Source organism: Peromyscus maniculatus, chromosome 7 (assembly GCF_049852395.1).
Source record: "Peromyscus maniculatus bairdii isolate BWxNUB_F1_BW_parent chromosome 7, HU_Pman_BW_mat_3.1, whole genome shotgun sequence".
Taxonomy (NCBI): Eukaryota; Metazoa; Chordata; class Mammalia; order Rodentia; family Cricetidae; genus Peromyscus; species Peromyscus maniculatus.
This window is the reverse complement of record NC_134858.1, coordinates 106,968,383-106,984,381: the sequence shown is the minus strand read 5'-3', so window position 1 is coordinate 106,984,381 and position 15,999 is coordinate 106,968,383. Positions and strand designations below refer to the sequence as shown.

Below are 15,999 nucleotides of genomic sequence, written 5' to 3'. Positions count from 1 at the left end.
GTTGGGTCACATGCTGTGTACAGGCCCACGTGCCTCTGACTGGCTGATTTCCTGCCTCTGCCTCTCATCTCCTAGAAATGCTTGGATTCTATGAGTACCATTGCATCTAGCTTTTCACACGAGTTCCTGGGACTGAACTCATGTAGTCAGGTTTGTACAGCAAGTATTCTTACCCACTGAACCACCACCCTGCTCAGTGCTCTCTCTCTCTCTCTCTCTCTCTCTCTCTCTCTCTCTCTCTCTCTCTCTCTCTCTCTTTTGAGACAGGGTTTCTCTGTGTAGCTTTGGCACCTTTCCTGGAACTCATTATATTAAACTCTGCCTCCCTAGTGCTGGGATTAAAGGAGTGTGCCACCACCGCCTGGCTGCTCATAGTTATCTTATATAGAAGCCATCACACGTTTAATCCCAGCACCTAGGGGATAGGGGCAGACAGGATTCAAGACCAGTTTTGTCTACGTAGTGAGTTCTAGGTCACCAGGACTATGTGCCAGGACCTTGTCTTAGAACAGAACAGAACAAACCAACAGAGGCCAAATCTATAGCAGGGGAAACATTACAGGAAGGTGTCAGGAAGTTCCCATGCATGTTATTTTTCTGGATTTACTATTACAGTATTTGTCAACTTAAAGCCCCTTTTCCAGCCACATGTTGGGACACACACTGTAATAGCCGCCCCTAGAAAGAGGAAGCAGGGGGGAGACACGAAGTTGAAGTCCAGCCAGAGCTGTATGGTTAGACTCTGTCTCGAAACACACACACACACACACACACACACACACACACACACACACACACACACACAGCCTCTTTTAAATTCGTTGTGATTTTTCTCATTTTGTTTCTTCTCGGAGCGATCAGAGCCAGGGCCTCATGCATGCTAAGCTCATACTTTGCCAGCTGAGCCACAGCCCCGGCCCTTTTCTCACTATTTTGATTTGCTTCTGTTTCTCTTTGATTTGTGATTGGAGTTTACTTTTCTGAAACACGGAACTCTAAAAATTCCTATTCCCCGGGCCCCATTCAACCAGGATCACCCATGGAAGAGGACGGGGGGAGAGGGGTGAGGGGTCCTTCGAAGCAGTTCAACCCTCACGCTTACTCCAGAGACCTTGGAGCTGCTTGGGCATCAGAGTATGTCTGAAGTTGCCACAAACAAAGGCGGTTAGGGATCCCTGACTGGCCCTAGGTTGGGGCTCTAGGGGCCTGAGCTGGGAGTGAGGATGGGTTAGAGATGGGGCATCTGAGGAGTGTCAACCACTGGACCCCCTGGGGAGAGACTCCTAAAGGCATAGGAGGAGCCCAAGCCAGCTGCTTTCTGGTGGTGGCCCTGAGTTTACTCACCCACCTACCTGAGATGAGACAAGGACAGGGCAAAGAGTGGGCACTACCCCACTGAGAGGGCAGTGGTGCCTGGGACTACTTGCCCACCTGGCCTGTGCACCGCATGGTCAACAAGCCACTGCCCCTAACAGTGGAAGGGTTTAGACAGTCCCACGGATACACACGCCGGCGCCCCAAGGCCTTGGGCCATTCCCCGCTCCAGATGACAATCAGATGAAGAGAAGCCTGTATTGGGTCACCCAGACTGAGTGGGAGTCCCTTTTATTTGCATTTGTTGCTGGGAAGCCAGGCGCTGCAGGTGGCCCTCAATGTGGACCAGGATGGCATCCAGCATGTGAAGGACCCTAAGGACCAGGGTGCGGTCTGAGACCACTGCCTGTCGTTTCCAGTGTTTGCAGGAGCTGGAGGTCACCTGTGGGAGCTGAGAGTATAAGATCATCGTGAGAGCGGAAGAGGGTGGCGGCGGCGGGGGGGGGGGGGGGGGGGGGGGGGGGGATCAATGGAGCTGGAGTGAGAGGCTGTGGGGCAGTGCCAGAGGCTGGGGAGACAGGTAATGGGTCACTGTGGATCTGCCCGGGGTTAGGTGGTCCTGGGGCCCATGGAGGCTCAATGAAGAGTGGGAGGATTAAATGGGGGCAGACGGGTCAGAGTACTGGCCCTGAACAATGGTTAGGGATGGACTGGTGTAGACAGGGGTTCCAGAGAAAGGCAAGAGTAGGACATAGGGGTGAGGACAAGGCCCGGCAGGAGGCCAACAAGGCCCTAAGCCAGGCTGATGGAGGACGTGGGTGAGGAGAAGCAGCGACTAGAGAAGACAGAGGAGAGCTGTACTCACTCACCTGACCCTTGGCGACCCGACAACGCCACCGGTACAACATCACGCGGGAGACGACCAGCATCATGGTGGTGGTGATTGTGATCCCAGCCACGGGGTAGACGCGGTTTCCTCCCAGGGCCATCCAGTAACCAGGGCAGCCGAGGCTGCTCCTACAGCTATCCAGGCTGTTTGGCTGACAGCCCCAGGGCTGCAAGTCCAGCCCCACTTGGTACCAGAGGGGCCGTGACCAGGCATGGCTAGGGACAGGCATCACCAGCAGGGACAGTGATGCCACTAAGAACAGTGAGTACAGCATGGCTGCGGCCACTGCCAGAGGCCGGAACCCGGGTACCTTGGCAACCAGCAAACACCCCTCCCCCAAGAGCAGCCCCCCCCCCCAGACAGCAGGTTCCAGCTAGGCCTGTAGCCTTTCAAAACACAGCTTGGCCAGATGATGGGACATGGGGGTGGGGGGCGGCTGATCAAATAATGCAGGTTTAGGGCTGGGTCCCTTTCTCCCAGGGGGACTAGGTATGAAAAGAACCTCTTCCATGCTGGCCTCCAACTCGCCTACCCTCCCTCCTTAATCTAAGCACCCTGATGCTTATGCCTTTAAGGTTCAGTGTTCTAGGGGAGCTACCCAACAGCCTAACACACCCAGCCCAGCTCCGCACAGCATTGTGCACAGCAAGAACTCAAAAGTGTAGCTTCCTTGAAGTGCCCTGCTGGCTGCTGTCCCTGCCCCTACCCAGGCCTCCCTCAACCCTTCCTTGTTCTGGGAGCATGATTTCCCTTCTAGAAAGCCCCTTCTTCTCAAGGTCAGAGCTTCACGCACTGCCAGCACCCCTCCCGTGACTACCTTGGTGATATAGTCCACTTTCTCTAATATGACCCCACGTTATTTTCTTTAGAGATTTCTGGCTACCTACATCCTCATTCATCTTTATTCTCAAACCAGCTTCCTCCTAGCACCCATCCAAGGCCAGCCTGACAAGTTCTTGTTTGAAGTCTGCCTCTGGCTCCAAGTCTTCATTCAAACACTATTTACCAAGCACCCAAGCCCAGTGCCAGAATTCAGTGCTACAGAACAGTCACAAAAGCTCTGCCTTTCTGGGCTGAGGCTTTGGTGGGAGCAGAGACGGCTTGTAAACACTATGGTGCCGGGCACGGGCAAATGCCGTGATAAAAATAGGGACAGGCAAGGGTACCTGGGTGATTTGGAGGGCAGGGAGACTCAGTCTACTGTTGGGAACCTGCCTAGTGCACTGAACTTGGCACCTGTAACGTACCTGATGAATAGGGAAGTTCATGTGTTCTGGGCAGGTGATGTGGGTATTGCTTTGTTCTGGTCATGTCCATGTGTTTGCTTGGTTAACTCACCAGGCAACTCAGGAGGCTGTTGATCCCTCACTGATCAGGAGCCCACTGCCCCATCCTTCCCACCACGGGATCAGTGGCCCATAGGACCAGCGCATGTTCTGTTGGTGTCTCAGGCCAGAAACCAGCCAGTTCTTGGCTGACGGTGTCGCAACTCTATGAGTAGGCAATTCCTACCACTGATTTTTAAATCCAGCAGCAGACCCTGTGAATGGGGGTCAGGGGTTCACTCTACATCCCCCAGAAGCACCGACTCGGCCTTGCCTCTTGTCAGGCTATCCTGAAAATGGCTTAGTCCTGAGCTACAGTTTTGATTCCATTGATTTTTCTCTTTGGAACAAAAGGGCTGTCTGAGTGAAACTGAAGAGGACCCTGAGCATGTAAAACCCCAACCCAGCCTGGGCCCTACAGCTGCCCTGCTCGGCATGCTCTCTGTCTGGCCCTGATCTCCCTGAATCTTACACCCCAGTTATGTCTACCTTAGTGTTTATAAGGCGGTTTGGGAGCTGATCTGAGGACGACGGCCCAGCCACACCCTGACCACATCACAGCAGAGCCTGAAGTTGGACAGACACATTTATTCCCAAAGCTGTAAACCCACATCAGCTCCCTTCCAGCACCCAGCCAGGGCCAGCCTGACTGCAATACCCTGCCCCAGGCCTCTAGCATTGAACATGGAGTCCCAAGGCATCCATCCATGAGTTATATGTGCATGTACATGGAACAGAGTCCTGGGTGGCACCTGGAGGTGGCCTAGAGGCAGGAGTTTCATGAGGGTGACCTGTCACAACCTCCAGAGGTAGGTAATCTCCAGCAGCAAAGTCACAGTTTGGTGGCCTGTGTGGGCAGGAAAGGAAGTTCCAGTTAATTTCTTTTTTCCTTCCTTTCTTCCTTCCCTTCCTTCCTTCCTTCCTTCCTTCCTTCCTTCCTTCCTTCCTTCCTTCTTTCTTTCTTTTTTTTAAATTTATTTTTATTTTATGAGTGTTGATTGGTATTTTGCCTGCATGTATGTTTATGTGGAGTTACAGACAGTTGTGAGCTGTCATGTGAGTGCTGGGAATTGAACCCAGGTCCTCTGGAGGAACAGCCAGTGCTCTTTTTTTTTTTTAATTTTTTTTTTTTTCTTTTGGAGGGCCCCCAAAATATAACCCGATGGAACTGTGGCTTAAACCTCAATTCCTTTTCCTCATGTGTCAAACTCTTCAATGTGCCTATGGGTCCCTCAGACCCTGAGCATCCTGGATTACATCTACAATACACCAGAGATTACCCCAATCTCTAGATGACACCCTTGGGTGTATGGATCTGCCATAACTAGCCACACATTTGAGCTGTGACCATCTCAGAAAGCATGAGAGAGAATGTCAGAGTACAGCCAGCGCTCTTAACCAGTGAGCCGTCTCTCCAGCCCCCAGTTAGTTTCTGAAGGACGTATGTGACCGCCTGCTCCTGAGACAGCACCCTCCCTCCCCACAAAGAACTTTCTTCCGGGCAGGAGGGGAGAGCAATGGGTTGAGTGTGGCCAGAGCCCTGGGCAATAGCACGGACTTTCTGGAGTTGGGGTCAGAGTGGGGATAAGCAACAGATTAACAAAACTGCTCAGGGGTCAGAGGCAGCTTACCAAAACAGGGCTCTTAGAGCCAGGCTTCCGGTTGTGGAGGGCAAAGGTCACAGCGTCATGGACAGAGACAAAAAGATTCTGCTTTGTGATCGAGTCATCAAAGAAGTGTCCAGCCTCAAGCTGGGAGACCACAGGACCTGTGGGCAAGGAGGAGGTCCTGACATTCAGAACCATCGGGAGACCCAGTCCCCAGGAACCCCTAGGAATCTCTGACCCCTGCTACTCCTGAGGCAACTTACAGCTAGAAACCTAGTCACTCCAATGTCTTTTTGTGTGTCTATTTATGTGTATATGTGTGTGTGTGTGTATGTCTCTGTGGGGGTGTGTCTGTGTGTCTATATGTCTATATGTCTATGTGTGTCTGTGTGTGGGGTGTGTCTGTCTGTCTATGTCTATGTATGTCTGTGTGTCTATATGTCTATGTCTGTGTGTGTGCATGTCTCTGTGGGGGTGTGTCTGTGTGTCTATATATCTATGTATGTGTGTATGTGTATATATCTGTGTGGGGGTGTGTCTCTGTGTGTGGGGGGTATGTCTGTGTGTCTATATGTCTATGTGTGTGTGCATGTCTCTGTGGGGGTGTGTCTGTGTCTATATATCTATGTGTGGGGGTGTGTCTGTGTGTGTGTATATATATCTGTGTGGGGGTGTGTCTGTGTGGGAGTATGTCTGTGTGTTTGTAAGTCTATATGTCTATGTGTGTGTGTGTGTGTCTGTGTGGGGGTGTGTCTCTGTGTGTGTGTGTTGCTTGCACCCACAGGACACAGCAGGACGTCAAATGTTCTGTTCTTATGTCTCTCAACCTTAGTTCCTTGAGTCGGGGTTTCTCAGTCACCCTGAAACTCTATCTTGGCTAGGCTGGCTGACCAGCCGGCTCCCAGGAACCCTCTGTCTCTGCCCACCGAAGGCCAGCATCGCAGCACGCACAGACACGCCCGGCTTACTTTACATGGTGCTGGGGATTTGAACTCAGGTCTCCTGTGTGGGCAGCACTGAGCCATCCCCCTAGCCCTGCTCCTGACTCCTGTCTCCCAAGGCCCGCAGTTCCAGAAAAAGATTTTTCCTTGTGCTGTCGGACAAGCCCTTGACCGGAAGAGTCCCGCCCTCCGCCTGGATTGCGGCTGTCCGCACTCAACGCACTGTAACAGGCTGCGATGTATACTTCCACCTCGATCTCCCGGAAGTCACGGAAAATCTGCAGCAACAAAGGGGGCCGGCCTTAGAGGGGCAGCAGTCGGGCAAGATTTAGTGGGGGAGCTCAGAGGGCAAGTGATGGGGTCAGCTTGAGGGGTCCTAGCCGGCCATAACCCTTACGTTCTTCAGGGTCTTAATGCACACGGTGTCCACAAAGGAAAGGGTGCTCAGGTCTAGGACGAGGCTGTGGAAGTCCGGCTGGGGCAGGCCTAGGGACTTCAGTGAGGTCATGGTTGGGGCCTTGACGTCTTGATTGCTGGCGACCACATTGTCCAGCTCCTCCTCTTGGTGCACCTGCAATGGATTCAGAAGTGCTCAAGGACCACCCATGACGGAGCAAAGGTATGCACACGGTGTACAGGGACACCCAGAGCCAGACAGGAACTATAAAGGCATGTAAAAATGCAGATATATGAAGGCGTGCACGGGACACATAAGGACACAGACACAGGTTGCTAGGAGAGACATGTGGATCTATAAACACAGGAGGGACATGTAGGGACACAGGAAAGCGTACTCCAACATGCACAAACTGCTATGGTACTTCCTGGGCCAAAGCTTAACAAAGACACAAGAAGGGAAGGTGCTGGGAGATCATGTCCCACCCTTAGTTAAACAGGGTAGAGTGAACAGGGGCCTAGGGACAGACAAGATGGCCACAGGCATTCACCGGCCCACACTCTTACACACCTTATACCCTGACCTGTCTGAAGCTTTGTTTGAACTTGGCATCCCTCTTTACCCCTAGATTTTCCCAATGTTCCTAAGCCCTGTCCCCTATCCATGAGCAGAGACTGTGTGGTCTTGTTACATCTATAAATTCAAGGTCTTCATCTAGGTCAGTCTGATATTATAGACAAGAGCCCGCGGAGAATTTGGTATCACAAGGGTCTTCCTGCAGCGTCCAAGCCCTCACCCCATTCCTCCCATCATTAGCCCAATGCCTTCAAACCCACACTAGCAGGTCATGGCTTTTCTCATGCAGCATGTGTGGACACCCACATCTTTGCGGGGCTTGGCTGGTCCCTCCTCCACATCATTGCTTTTGATGTCTTCGGAGCTGGTGTTGACGTTGACTGAAACTGAGGAGATCTTGGAAGAGGTAGCCTAGGAGGGAAGAGGGATGATGGAAAAGTTATCCCAGGTGCCATATGACAACCATGCCAGGTAGACCTGGTATTGCCCCTGGCATTGGGCAAGAAGCCACAGCAGGACCCAGGCTGCAGGCCTGAGAAGTTGTGACAAGAAAGGGACATGCTGTGGTGGACGCTGAGACTAATCCAGGAGAGGAACACAACACCTCAAGAGTTTGCCCTGCCCCGCTCGGGGCTGAACCAGGGTCCCTGGGGGGCTGAGGGAGGAAGGGGAGGGACAAAGAGTAGTGAAGAGAAATGATGGGGGTGAGAAAATGGGGCCAGGACCAGACTGGGAGGAAGGCAAAGAAGAATGCCCGAGTGGCTGCGGGTCGCGGCCGGGTTCGCAGCAGGGCTGGGCCAGGAGCTGCTGAGCGACCTGCACCTGTTTCTGGGTCTTCTTGGCTTTCTTCTTCATCCGCTTCATCTTCATCTCCTGCTTCTTGATCCGTTTCTTTTTCTGGGAGATGAGGTGGTCAACGTCCACACCACACTAGACACCAAGGCAGAGGTAGGGTTTGAGTACTCTAGGGAGATGACGGTATTCAGATCCCCCCACCACACACGCCAAGCAGGGGGACCCCAGCCTCACCTTCTGCTTCAGTGAGTCACTGTAGAGCTCAGCATTGGCAAAGTAAATGGTGGCCGAGGAGCGGAAGATCTTCACGCCAGGGACCTCCTTGGCCTGGAGATGAGGTGGCGTTGGGGCGGCCAAGCTTTCTTTGCCTTCCACTGAATCCTCCTCGCTCAGTTTCCCCTCTTAGCCTGCTGCCCTCTGCCCCCAGCCTGTGACCGATGCCCTTCCAGGAGTCTGGGCCAGAAGCCTGGCGACACTACCTTCGCTCCTGAGCTGCACGGAGCCGCTCCCTCCTGACTCTCCCGTCTTCGACCAGGTTTTGCGGTTCAGCTCTCAGCGCCCCCGTTCCTGAGCCTCCCATCCCTGCCCTCTGCTGTTTTCTGCACACCGCCGACAGAAGAAGCCACCCTAAGCTCCCTCCACTCCCACCTCCCCAGTTCTCACCTCATCCCACCCCCAGCCCAGGTCTCTCCCCGCATTTGGGCTGTACCACCACGCGGGCCGCCTCCCAGTCACCTGGCTGCTCCCCTCCGTCTTCTCCAACACCCAGACCCCTCATTCTCCTCTGCATTCTGCCTAATCACACCGCAGTCGGCCTCCAAGGCTTATTTTATTCCCGACTCTCACACAACCTTTGTTCTCAGAACATGACATGAGGCTCTTTATATGAACTAGCAACTGGGGAGTTTGCATTCCCACTGAGCAGACCGGAAACAACCTCCCGACATCCTCTTGACCCAGGGGTACTCTACAGGGTAGGGCTTGTTCTTCTGGCTCCAAGACTGATCTATCCACTTATGCCCTGAATAGGGTCACAGACCCAAACTCCTCTCTTCAAATTCCAAGAACCAAAGCCAAAATGCTCCCTCTGTGTGTGTGTGTGTGTGTGTGTGTGTGTGTATGTACAGGTGTGCACCTTGCATGTGAAGACATTGGGTGGCTCCTCACCATTGAGACAGGGTCTCTTACCGAACCTGGAGCTTACCAATTGGCTAGACTAGCTGGCCAGTGGGCGCCAGAGATCCATCTGTCACTGCCTTCTGAGCCCTGGGGTTACAGACACACATGCTGCTATGCCTGGTATTTTATGTGGGTGCTGGGGACCCAAATTCAGGTCTTCATGTTTATAAAGCCAACACTGTACCCTTACCCTCTGAGTCCTTTCCCCAGCCCACCCCCAGTGTTCTTGTCCATGTGGAAGGGAATAAAAAGGCCCATTTATCCTGTCTGCCCCAACCGTCCATTTAGTCCTGCCACTCACCCCTGAGTATTCTGCCACGTCTCTATAAATATCCGTGTCTGGCACCTGCCCCAGGACAGAGTAATGGGGCCTGAGGAGAGAGTTAGGGGCAAAAAAAGGAGGCAAAGAAAAGGCCATGAGAGGGGAATGAGGAACTTGGGGGTGTCCCCAGAGATGTAAGGAAAGTTGTGGAGAGCCAATGTGAAACTTACTCCCTCACCAAGTCGGAATTGGGAGTACCAAAAGTAGTTGACTCACAGCTGCATCCGGATCACCACGAGTAGCAGGGAGAATACTATGGAAACCGCCAGGCCAATGTCCAGGTTCAGCAGGATGGTGGCCACAAAGGTCACCAGCCAGATCAGCTGATAACAAAAGGACAGGGGTCAAAGGGTTGTCTGGCACTAATGGCCCAAAGCCCAGTCCTGGGCTCCCAAGCACCTCACCAGGTCCACTCGATTTGCCTTCCAAAGAGAGCAGATGTCAGAGAACTGCTTCATCATGCCCTTTAGATTCACAATAATGACGGCTGCCAGGACGGCCTGGGGCAGGGAGAATGTCACTAGGGTTACTGAGAGGTTCCTAGAGGCTGGCAGCCTCTACCACCCAGGCACGACCCACCCAGACTGGCCAAGCACTTGGGCCGAGCCCATCCTACACCCAGCTGCCACCCACACTAACCTTAACCCCTGGAAGCTGATTAGAAAGTTCTAACCCTTGACCGCTAATTCCAGATTGTGTCCCCGCGAGCTCAACCTTGTATCTCTGAGCCCCTCACATGGGACTAGACTGACTGAAGGCTGGCTGGGAGGGATGGAGACTCACCTTGGGCAGGTCTCGGAAGAGCTCCCCAAGTTTGACAATAATGAGGAGGATGAACAGGGAAGATACGGCTCCGGCAACCTATAGGGTAGGAGTTAGCAGGGGGTGAAGGTGAGGAGGGGTGGGCCACCCTGGCGGGACAGCACGCTCACCCAGATAGACATACACCCACAGCTGGCCCACCCAGATGGACATACACCCACAGCTGGGCCACCCTGGCGGGACAGCCACGCTCACCCAGATAGACATACACCCACAGCTGGCTCACCCAGATGGACACACACCCACAGCTGGCCCACCCTGGCGGGACAGCCACGCTCACCCAGATGGACATACATCCACAGCTGGCTCACCCAGATGGACATACACCCACATCTGGCTCACCCAGATGGACATACACCCACAGCTGGCTCACCCAGATGGACACACACCCACAGCTGGCCCACCCTGGCGGGACAGCACGCTCACCCAGATGGTATGCCCGCACACGCATGCCCACACCTGAGGCCCACCTGCGTGTTGCCCCCAGTGCTCTCCTGTACCAGGCTCCGCGACATGGAACAGCTCACGGGGAAACACTGGAAGAAGCTGCCAATGAGGTTACTGAGGCCAAGGGCCACCAGCTCCTGTTGGGGGAGTGTGGTGTGAGAAGCATTGCCAGGGATGCCAGGTCACTCTCCTGGTACGTCTAGGCGGACACACTCCCAACCCCCATTCCTGCTCAGTGGCCTCCAGTATCTGGCTGTTGTCCCAAACATCCCATTCTCTCACCCTCATCACTTTCAAGTCCTGCCTGACCCTTGTCTCTCTCACTCCTGTCATCTGGGCCTGTGTACACCTGTGTGTCCCCACATGATCCGAATCACAGACCTGGTTACTGTCCACACGGTAGCCATGCCTCAGGGCAAAGATCTTCCCGAGTGAGATGGCGATGGCGAAGCCCACCACAGCGATGGCAAAGGCGTTTCCCACAAGCTTTGCAAACAACTCTGTCTTGGGTGGCACTGGGGGTATCAGCCTGGGAGGGACATCGGTGAGGTCGGGGAACCGCTCTGGCTCTGGCTGCCCCACCTCCCTGAAGGCACCAGCGCTTACCCTGTGGTGATGTTGCCCACCACGTCTATCTGGAATCTTTCATTCAGATTCGCACCAAATGAAATACCAGTGGCCCCAATGAGCTGTGGAGACAGGACAGAATTAGGGGAGGGAGGTCCTGCCAGTACCATAAGGGGGAAGGGTAAACCATTATGGGGGACAGAAATCTTTTTCTGAGGAAGAAGCTGTGGATAGGGTGAGAGGTAAACATTACCATGTGAGGAAGGGGATAGGCTGCCCAGGCTGGTAAAAAGCCAATGATGGGGTTCCCTGCTGCAGTCACCCCACAACACCCAGGAATCCTGACAGTGGGCACCCCATCTGGTCCTCAGATACCTGGAGGTTGTGTACTGGCAGCGCAGATCTGCCCTCACTTCCCCTTCTCCGCTGCCCACCATGCCCTGGCACCCAAACCAACCGTGAACAGTTCCCCGGGGATGGGCAGGGGCAGATGCCGCTTTAACTTTTCATTCAGCAGCTTCACCATCACAAGCACCACTCCGGCCACAAGTGCCGTGACCACGGTGCCGGGCACGGTCAGCGGCAGCTTTGAGCAGACCTCCAGCACTGTCTGAGGAGAAGTGGTGTTATAGCCAGGGTTCGCGGTCATGGGGCACGGCACGCCTGCCCTCCCTCGCCCCACCCTCACTCACATAGATAACGGACAGCGGCCCAGAGTGCGTGGTCAGTTTGATGCCGAACACATACTTGAGCTGTGAGACAAGGACTTGCACAGAGGCGGCTGTGGTGTAGCTGCGGACCAACGGCTCCGACAGGTAGGTGACCACGAAGCCGAAGTGTACCAGGCCCAGCCCCACCTGTTGGGGGGTCAGGGAAAGTCAGGGAGGCAGAAATCATTAGGCCAGAGGGATCAGAGGGACAAACGACAGCCAGAAGACACGGGGTAAGGCAGACGCTAGGGGGTGGCTGTTCCGAACCTGGAAGAGGCCGACCAGGAAACTGAGTGTGTAGGCCACCTGCACTCGGGCATCATCAACCGTGGCGTTCAAGCCTTGCACAAAGGCCTCGTCCGCAGTCAAGGTTTCTGTCACGCCGCCCACCATCACGGACATCACAGCAAAGGTCCCTGAAGGGGCAGGACAGGGCGGTTCTGAGGGGAAGAGGATGCTGTCCTGCTCTGGAGTTCTGCAGAGCCAGACAGACATCCTCTGGAGGCCAGCAGACATCCCATCCCGAACAAATATCCTTGGCCTACAGTTATACAAATGGAGGCAGCACTGGTTAGACATGGCCAAGGTCAGAAATGACCCTTGAGCTCACGAGCTCTTAAGGCTAGCCTGTAATGGTGACCTCCTCTCACCACCTTGTCTCACCGGGGTCCAGTGTTCTGGGACACAAAGGCTCTCTGGGAGCAAGAAAAGGATCGTAGCCGGGCTGGACAGGCCTCTCGGAATTCCCAGGCCCCATGAACTGTCTCATTCACCCGGAAGCCAGGGCTTAAGAGATATTCTGAACTTGTAACCTCTATAGTCAGTTTCCTAGTCCTTCTTGGGGTGGTCCATATGCTATTCTCTTAGTGTCCTAACACCCACACTGCCCTCTTCCCCAGGCTGCCCTGCCCAGCCTGCCCCTCCCCTCTACACAAGACACCCTCTATGAAAAGCTAGGCCTGACTTCACTTACCCACAGAGATGTGTCGAGAGGTACCAAATAGGAAATAGACGAAGACGGGGTAGAAAGAACTGTACAGGCCAAACATAGGAGGTAATCCCGCCAGGAGAGCATAGGCCAGGCCTGGAGGCAGAAGGTTGTAATGCAGACTTGGAGAACAGGGTCTCAAAAAGGTAGGGGAATCCAAGCCCCGGGTTCAGGGGCCAGGGCTCCTGGTCTGGGGTTCCACAGACCACAGAGCTTACAGTCCAGGCTGCTGAAGGTTAGCTCACCCTGTGGAAGCTGCATGATGGCCACACTGAGGCCAGATAACAGATCACCCAGGAGCCAGTCACGCACAGGATACCGGGGCAACCAGCCCAAGACTGGGACATAATGGAGCAGAAGAGCATGGGCCCGGGCACGGGAGCATCTGGGGACATAAGAGTCCATTAGAGCCAGGACGTGGGCCCTGCCAGAACACCCCAGCCCTTCACCCTCATCCTTACCGAAACCAGGCTCGCCACTGGTAGGTCTTGGGCACTGGGCCCCAGTGCCCCAGATCCTCGAGCTGCCCCTGGGTCAGCAACGGTCTTTCCACATGGTAGTCTCGTCTTTGCAGCTCCATCTCCTGGGCTGCAGACAGGAGTGCCTGTGTCTGTTGCGTCCCGTGGTCTAGAGAGGTGAGATCACAGCCACACAGTGAGGATTCCCCTGTCCCAGCGTCTCCACTTCTACCTGGGACCACAGTGCCTCACACCTGAGTTTCCCAGGCTCAAAGATCAAGGGTAGATCCAACCCTGCTGGTCTCCGAGGGCCCCGTGCCCACACCCAGCCAGGGGCAGTTCCTGAACTTTGGCTGCTGGAAGCCTCTTTCTGGGCCAAAGTCTCTCCAGGAGGGAGAGTGGGATGACCACGACTTAAACATCCAGCTCAGGTGTGGCTGCCCAGCCCTGAGTACCACTCCAAGTTCATGTCCAGGTCCGGGTCCAGGTTCAGACCGGCTGCACCTCCTAGCCCCTACCTCTCTCGGCCTCTTGCCTTCCCTGAACCAATTCCTGTCCAGTCCTTTTTCCAGTCAGCTGTACCACAGGCCCTGACTCACTGGCAGAGAGCAAGTTTAGAGAAAGGACCGAGCAAACCAAAGATCTGTAAGCAATACTGCCCCAAGCTTTAGGACAGGGCCCACCTAGACACCTCTATCTCCAGGGTCCAAGCTCTCACCTCCAGAGACAGGCTCCCACTTGAAGTAGGGAGAATTCACCTGGAAACAGGAATTTTCAGAAGCCAATCCAACCTAGAGGGAACGCTGCCCAGAGAGCCATTACCAGCCAGGCAAGTTCTGACCTGGGGGTGAATCTCTCGGAGGTAGTGGGAGAAGGGGGTGGAGGAGGGAAAAGGTTCTCCTCATCTGGGGAGTTCTCTCAGAAGAAACTGAGCTGGGGGAGACTCCATATGGAATGCAGCTCTCCTCTGCGAATATATTTCGGGGAGTGGGCTAAGTCTGGAAGGTGAACTAGCCTTTGGGGAAAGTTTTCATCTGTCAGTTCTGATCTGGAAGCAGCTACAACCAGGGGACAGGGTCCCACCAGAGGGGTAGGACTCACCTGGGAAGAGCCTCTAACCGGGTGTCCAAGTTGGAGGAGGGAGCAGAGCAATACAAGGAAGATCCTCCGGGGTTCTCTGCACCGCGGGCGGGCCAGACCTCAGGGCCCCTCTCCCCTCCTTCTAGATCACTCAAGTCTTCTTAAAGGGCTCCCTCCCCTTACAAGGCAGCACGCGCCCGGGGGCGGAGCCTTGATCCTCGGCCCCGCCCATTGGGAGGGTACACGGGTCCTGAGCGCCAGAGCGCTCACAACCACGCTGCCTCCGGCCGCCGCTGGTCCACGGCCAGGGGAGAGCCTGTCTCGCAGCGGTCCGTCTCCCGGTCCCAGGGCGCCCAGCCGGCGCACCTCCTGGGCCTGGGCTCCTTGGCAGGCAGCAACCTCCCCGCGACCCCCTGATTAGCACTCCAGGGACTTTCCGCCTCAAGAGCTAGGGTCGCGCCGGATCCCGCCCCCATCCCTCGCTGCTGATGGACAACCACCTGCGGGAAATCGGCAAGGCGGTAAACGGAGGCTGTGCAGGCGGGAGATGCCTGCTGGGAATTCGGCGGTTCCCTTTCAGAACTGACCTAGGCCGGGGGGGTCACAGGACTGCTAACGTTTCGTGGACACGTGGAATTCGGGCGGCGCCCTGTAACTCACCGGACCCATCGGACAGCCCCATTGCCCTCAGGTAGCTCGAGTGCCGCTGTTGGGACAGCTCCCGCGGGAGGCCACTACCGGCGGGAAGGTGGCGCCAGGCCGGGAACGAGGCCGGCATCACGCTCCACCGCCAGGATGTGCATGCTCAGACCAATGAGAATTCTAGGGTGGAACCTAAGTCGTACTCTCCGGGCGGGGCGAGCCCGGCGATCGGGGGTTTAACCCTTTCCTTCCCGGAGGCCTAGCTTAAGTCTCCCCCCCTCCCCCCGCCCCGCAACACTAGTCGGTCGCAGCCAGATAACCAGCTGCCTGGAGCGAGGACTGTAAGAAAGGAGCTGTGCTACGCTCGGCCAATAATGTGTCTCCGTGCCCCTGAATGGATGGACCCGATCTTACGTTCTGGCTTTGTGGAGGCCCCTGTAGTGCAGGGGAGAAATTCTTGAATGATCTGGATGCCTAGAAGTGTAAGCAGGGACCCCAACCTCAACTGTGGGAAATCTAGGTCTGTAGGGTCTCTCAGGGACCCCCAAGCTGTAAGCACCACCCTCAGACTTTACCTCTAAGACCTGGCACAGTGGTCCTCAAGACCTCCAGCCCACTCCCCCCACCACCACCCCCACGTTTCTCTGTAGCCCTGGCTGTCCTGGAACTCTCTCTGTAGAGCAGGCTGCCCTCTGTATCAGAGATCCACCTGCTTCAGCCTCCTGAGTGCTGGGATTAAAGTTGTGATCAAAAGCATTCGCCACCACTACTCGCTTCTCAAGGCCTCCCTTTCAGTTCTGGCTGCCTATGCTGCAAATGGAGCTGGGAGGGTCCCTTCCCACTCTGGAAACCCACCCCAGCCAGCGAGCTAGGAAGGAAAGGAAGCTCCTCTGGGCTTTCAGGCTTCTGGCTAGATCCAAGTCAGAAGGACCAGAGTCAG

General features: G+C 55.2%; 2 protein-coding genes across 5 annotated transcripts; both read right to left on the bottom strand.

The window, feature by feature from the left end:
* Positions 1-1,569: 1,569 nt before the first annotated feature.
* Tmem89 (transmembrane protein 89) lies at positions 1,570-2,504 on the bottom strand. The gene is made up of 2 exons (XM_042282126.2): positions 2,184-2,504; positions 1,570-1,765 (listed from the first exon to the last, which is right to left on the bottom strand). Exons 1-2 carry the CDS (start codon positions 2,475-2,477, stop codon positions 1,580-1,582), a joined length of 480 nt encoding a protein of 159 aa, XP_042138060.1. The 5' UTR covers positions 2,478-2,504; the 3' UTR covers positions 1,570-1,579.
* A 1,597-nt stretch (positions 2,505-4,101) lies between these two features.
* Slc26a6 (solute carrier family 26 member 6) lies at positions 4,102-15,257 on the bottom strand. 4 transcript variants are annotated; one of them, XM_076577072.1, is made up of 22 exons: positions 14,439-14,547; positions 14,056-14,095; positions 13,341-13,506; positions 13,125-13,264; positions 12,865-12,975; positions 12,159-12,307; positions 11,874-12,038; positions 11,639-11,791; positions 11,221-11,303; positions 10,996-11,143; positions 10,638-10,751; positions 10,129-10,206; positions 9,750-9,845; positions 9,562-9,668; positions 9,325-9,394; positions 8,079-8,171; positions 7,872-7,979; positions 7,356-7,460; positions 6,474-6,647; positions 6,300-6,354; positions 5,160-5,296; positions 4,102-4,375 (listed from the first exon to the last, which is right to left on the bottom strand). In XM_076577072.1, exons 3-22 carry the CDS (start codon positions 13,457-13,459, stop codon positions 4,361-4,363), a joined length of 2,220 nt encoding a protein of 739 aa, XP_076433187.1. In that variant the 5' UTR covers positions 13,460-13,506; positions 14,056-14,095; positions 14,439-14,547; the 3' UTR covers positions 4,102-4,360. The 4 variants fall into 4 exon arrangements, with proteins under 4 accessions (XP_076433187.1, XP_042137628.2, XP_042137629.2 ...); XM_042281694.2 differs by lacking the exons at positions 14,056-14,095; positions 14,439-14,547 and adding an exon at positions 15,078-15,257; XM_042281695.2 differs by lacking the exon at positions 14,056-14,095 and having other exon boundaries at positions 14,439-14,573.
* Positions 15,258-15,999: the final 742 nt, after the last annotated feature.

Excerpts from the sequence above, each read along its gene's own strand:
- Tmem89 (XM_042282126.2), bottom strand. The coding sequence starts at position 2,477 with ATGCTGTACTCACTGTTCTTAGTGGCATCACTGTCCCTGCTGGTGATG. Across the intron at positions 1,766-2,183 it reads GTCGGGTCGCCAAGGGTCAG|CTCCCACAGGTGACCTCCAG; the intron begins GTGAGTGAGTAC and ends TTATACTCTCAG.
- Slc26a6 (XM_042281694.2), bottom strand. The coding sequence starts at position 15,195 with ATGCCGGCCTCGTTCCCGGCCTGGCGCCACCTTCCCGCCGGTAGTGGC. Across the intron at positions 13,507-15,077 it reads GGGGCTGTCCGATGGGTCCG|ACCACGGGACGCAACAGACA; the intron begins GTGAGTTACAGG and ends TCACCTCTCTAG. Across the intron at positions 7,461-7,871 it reads CCAAGAAGACCCAGAAACAG|GCTACCTCTTCCAAGATCTC; the intron begins GTGCAGGTCGCT and ends CTTCCCTCCTAG.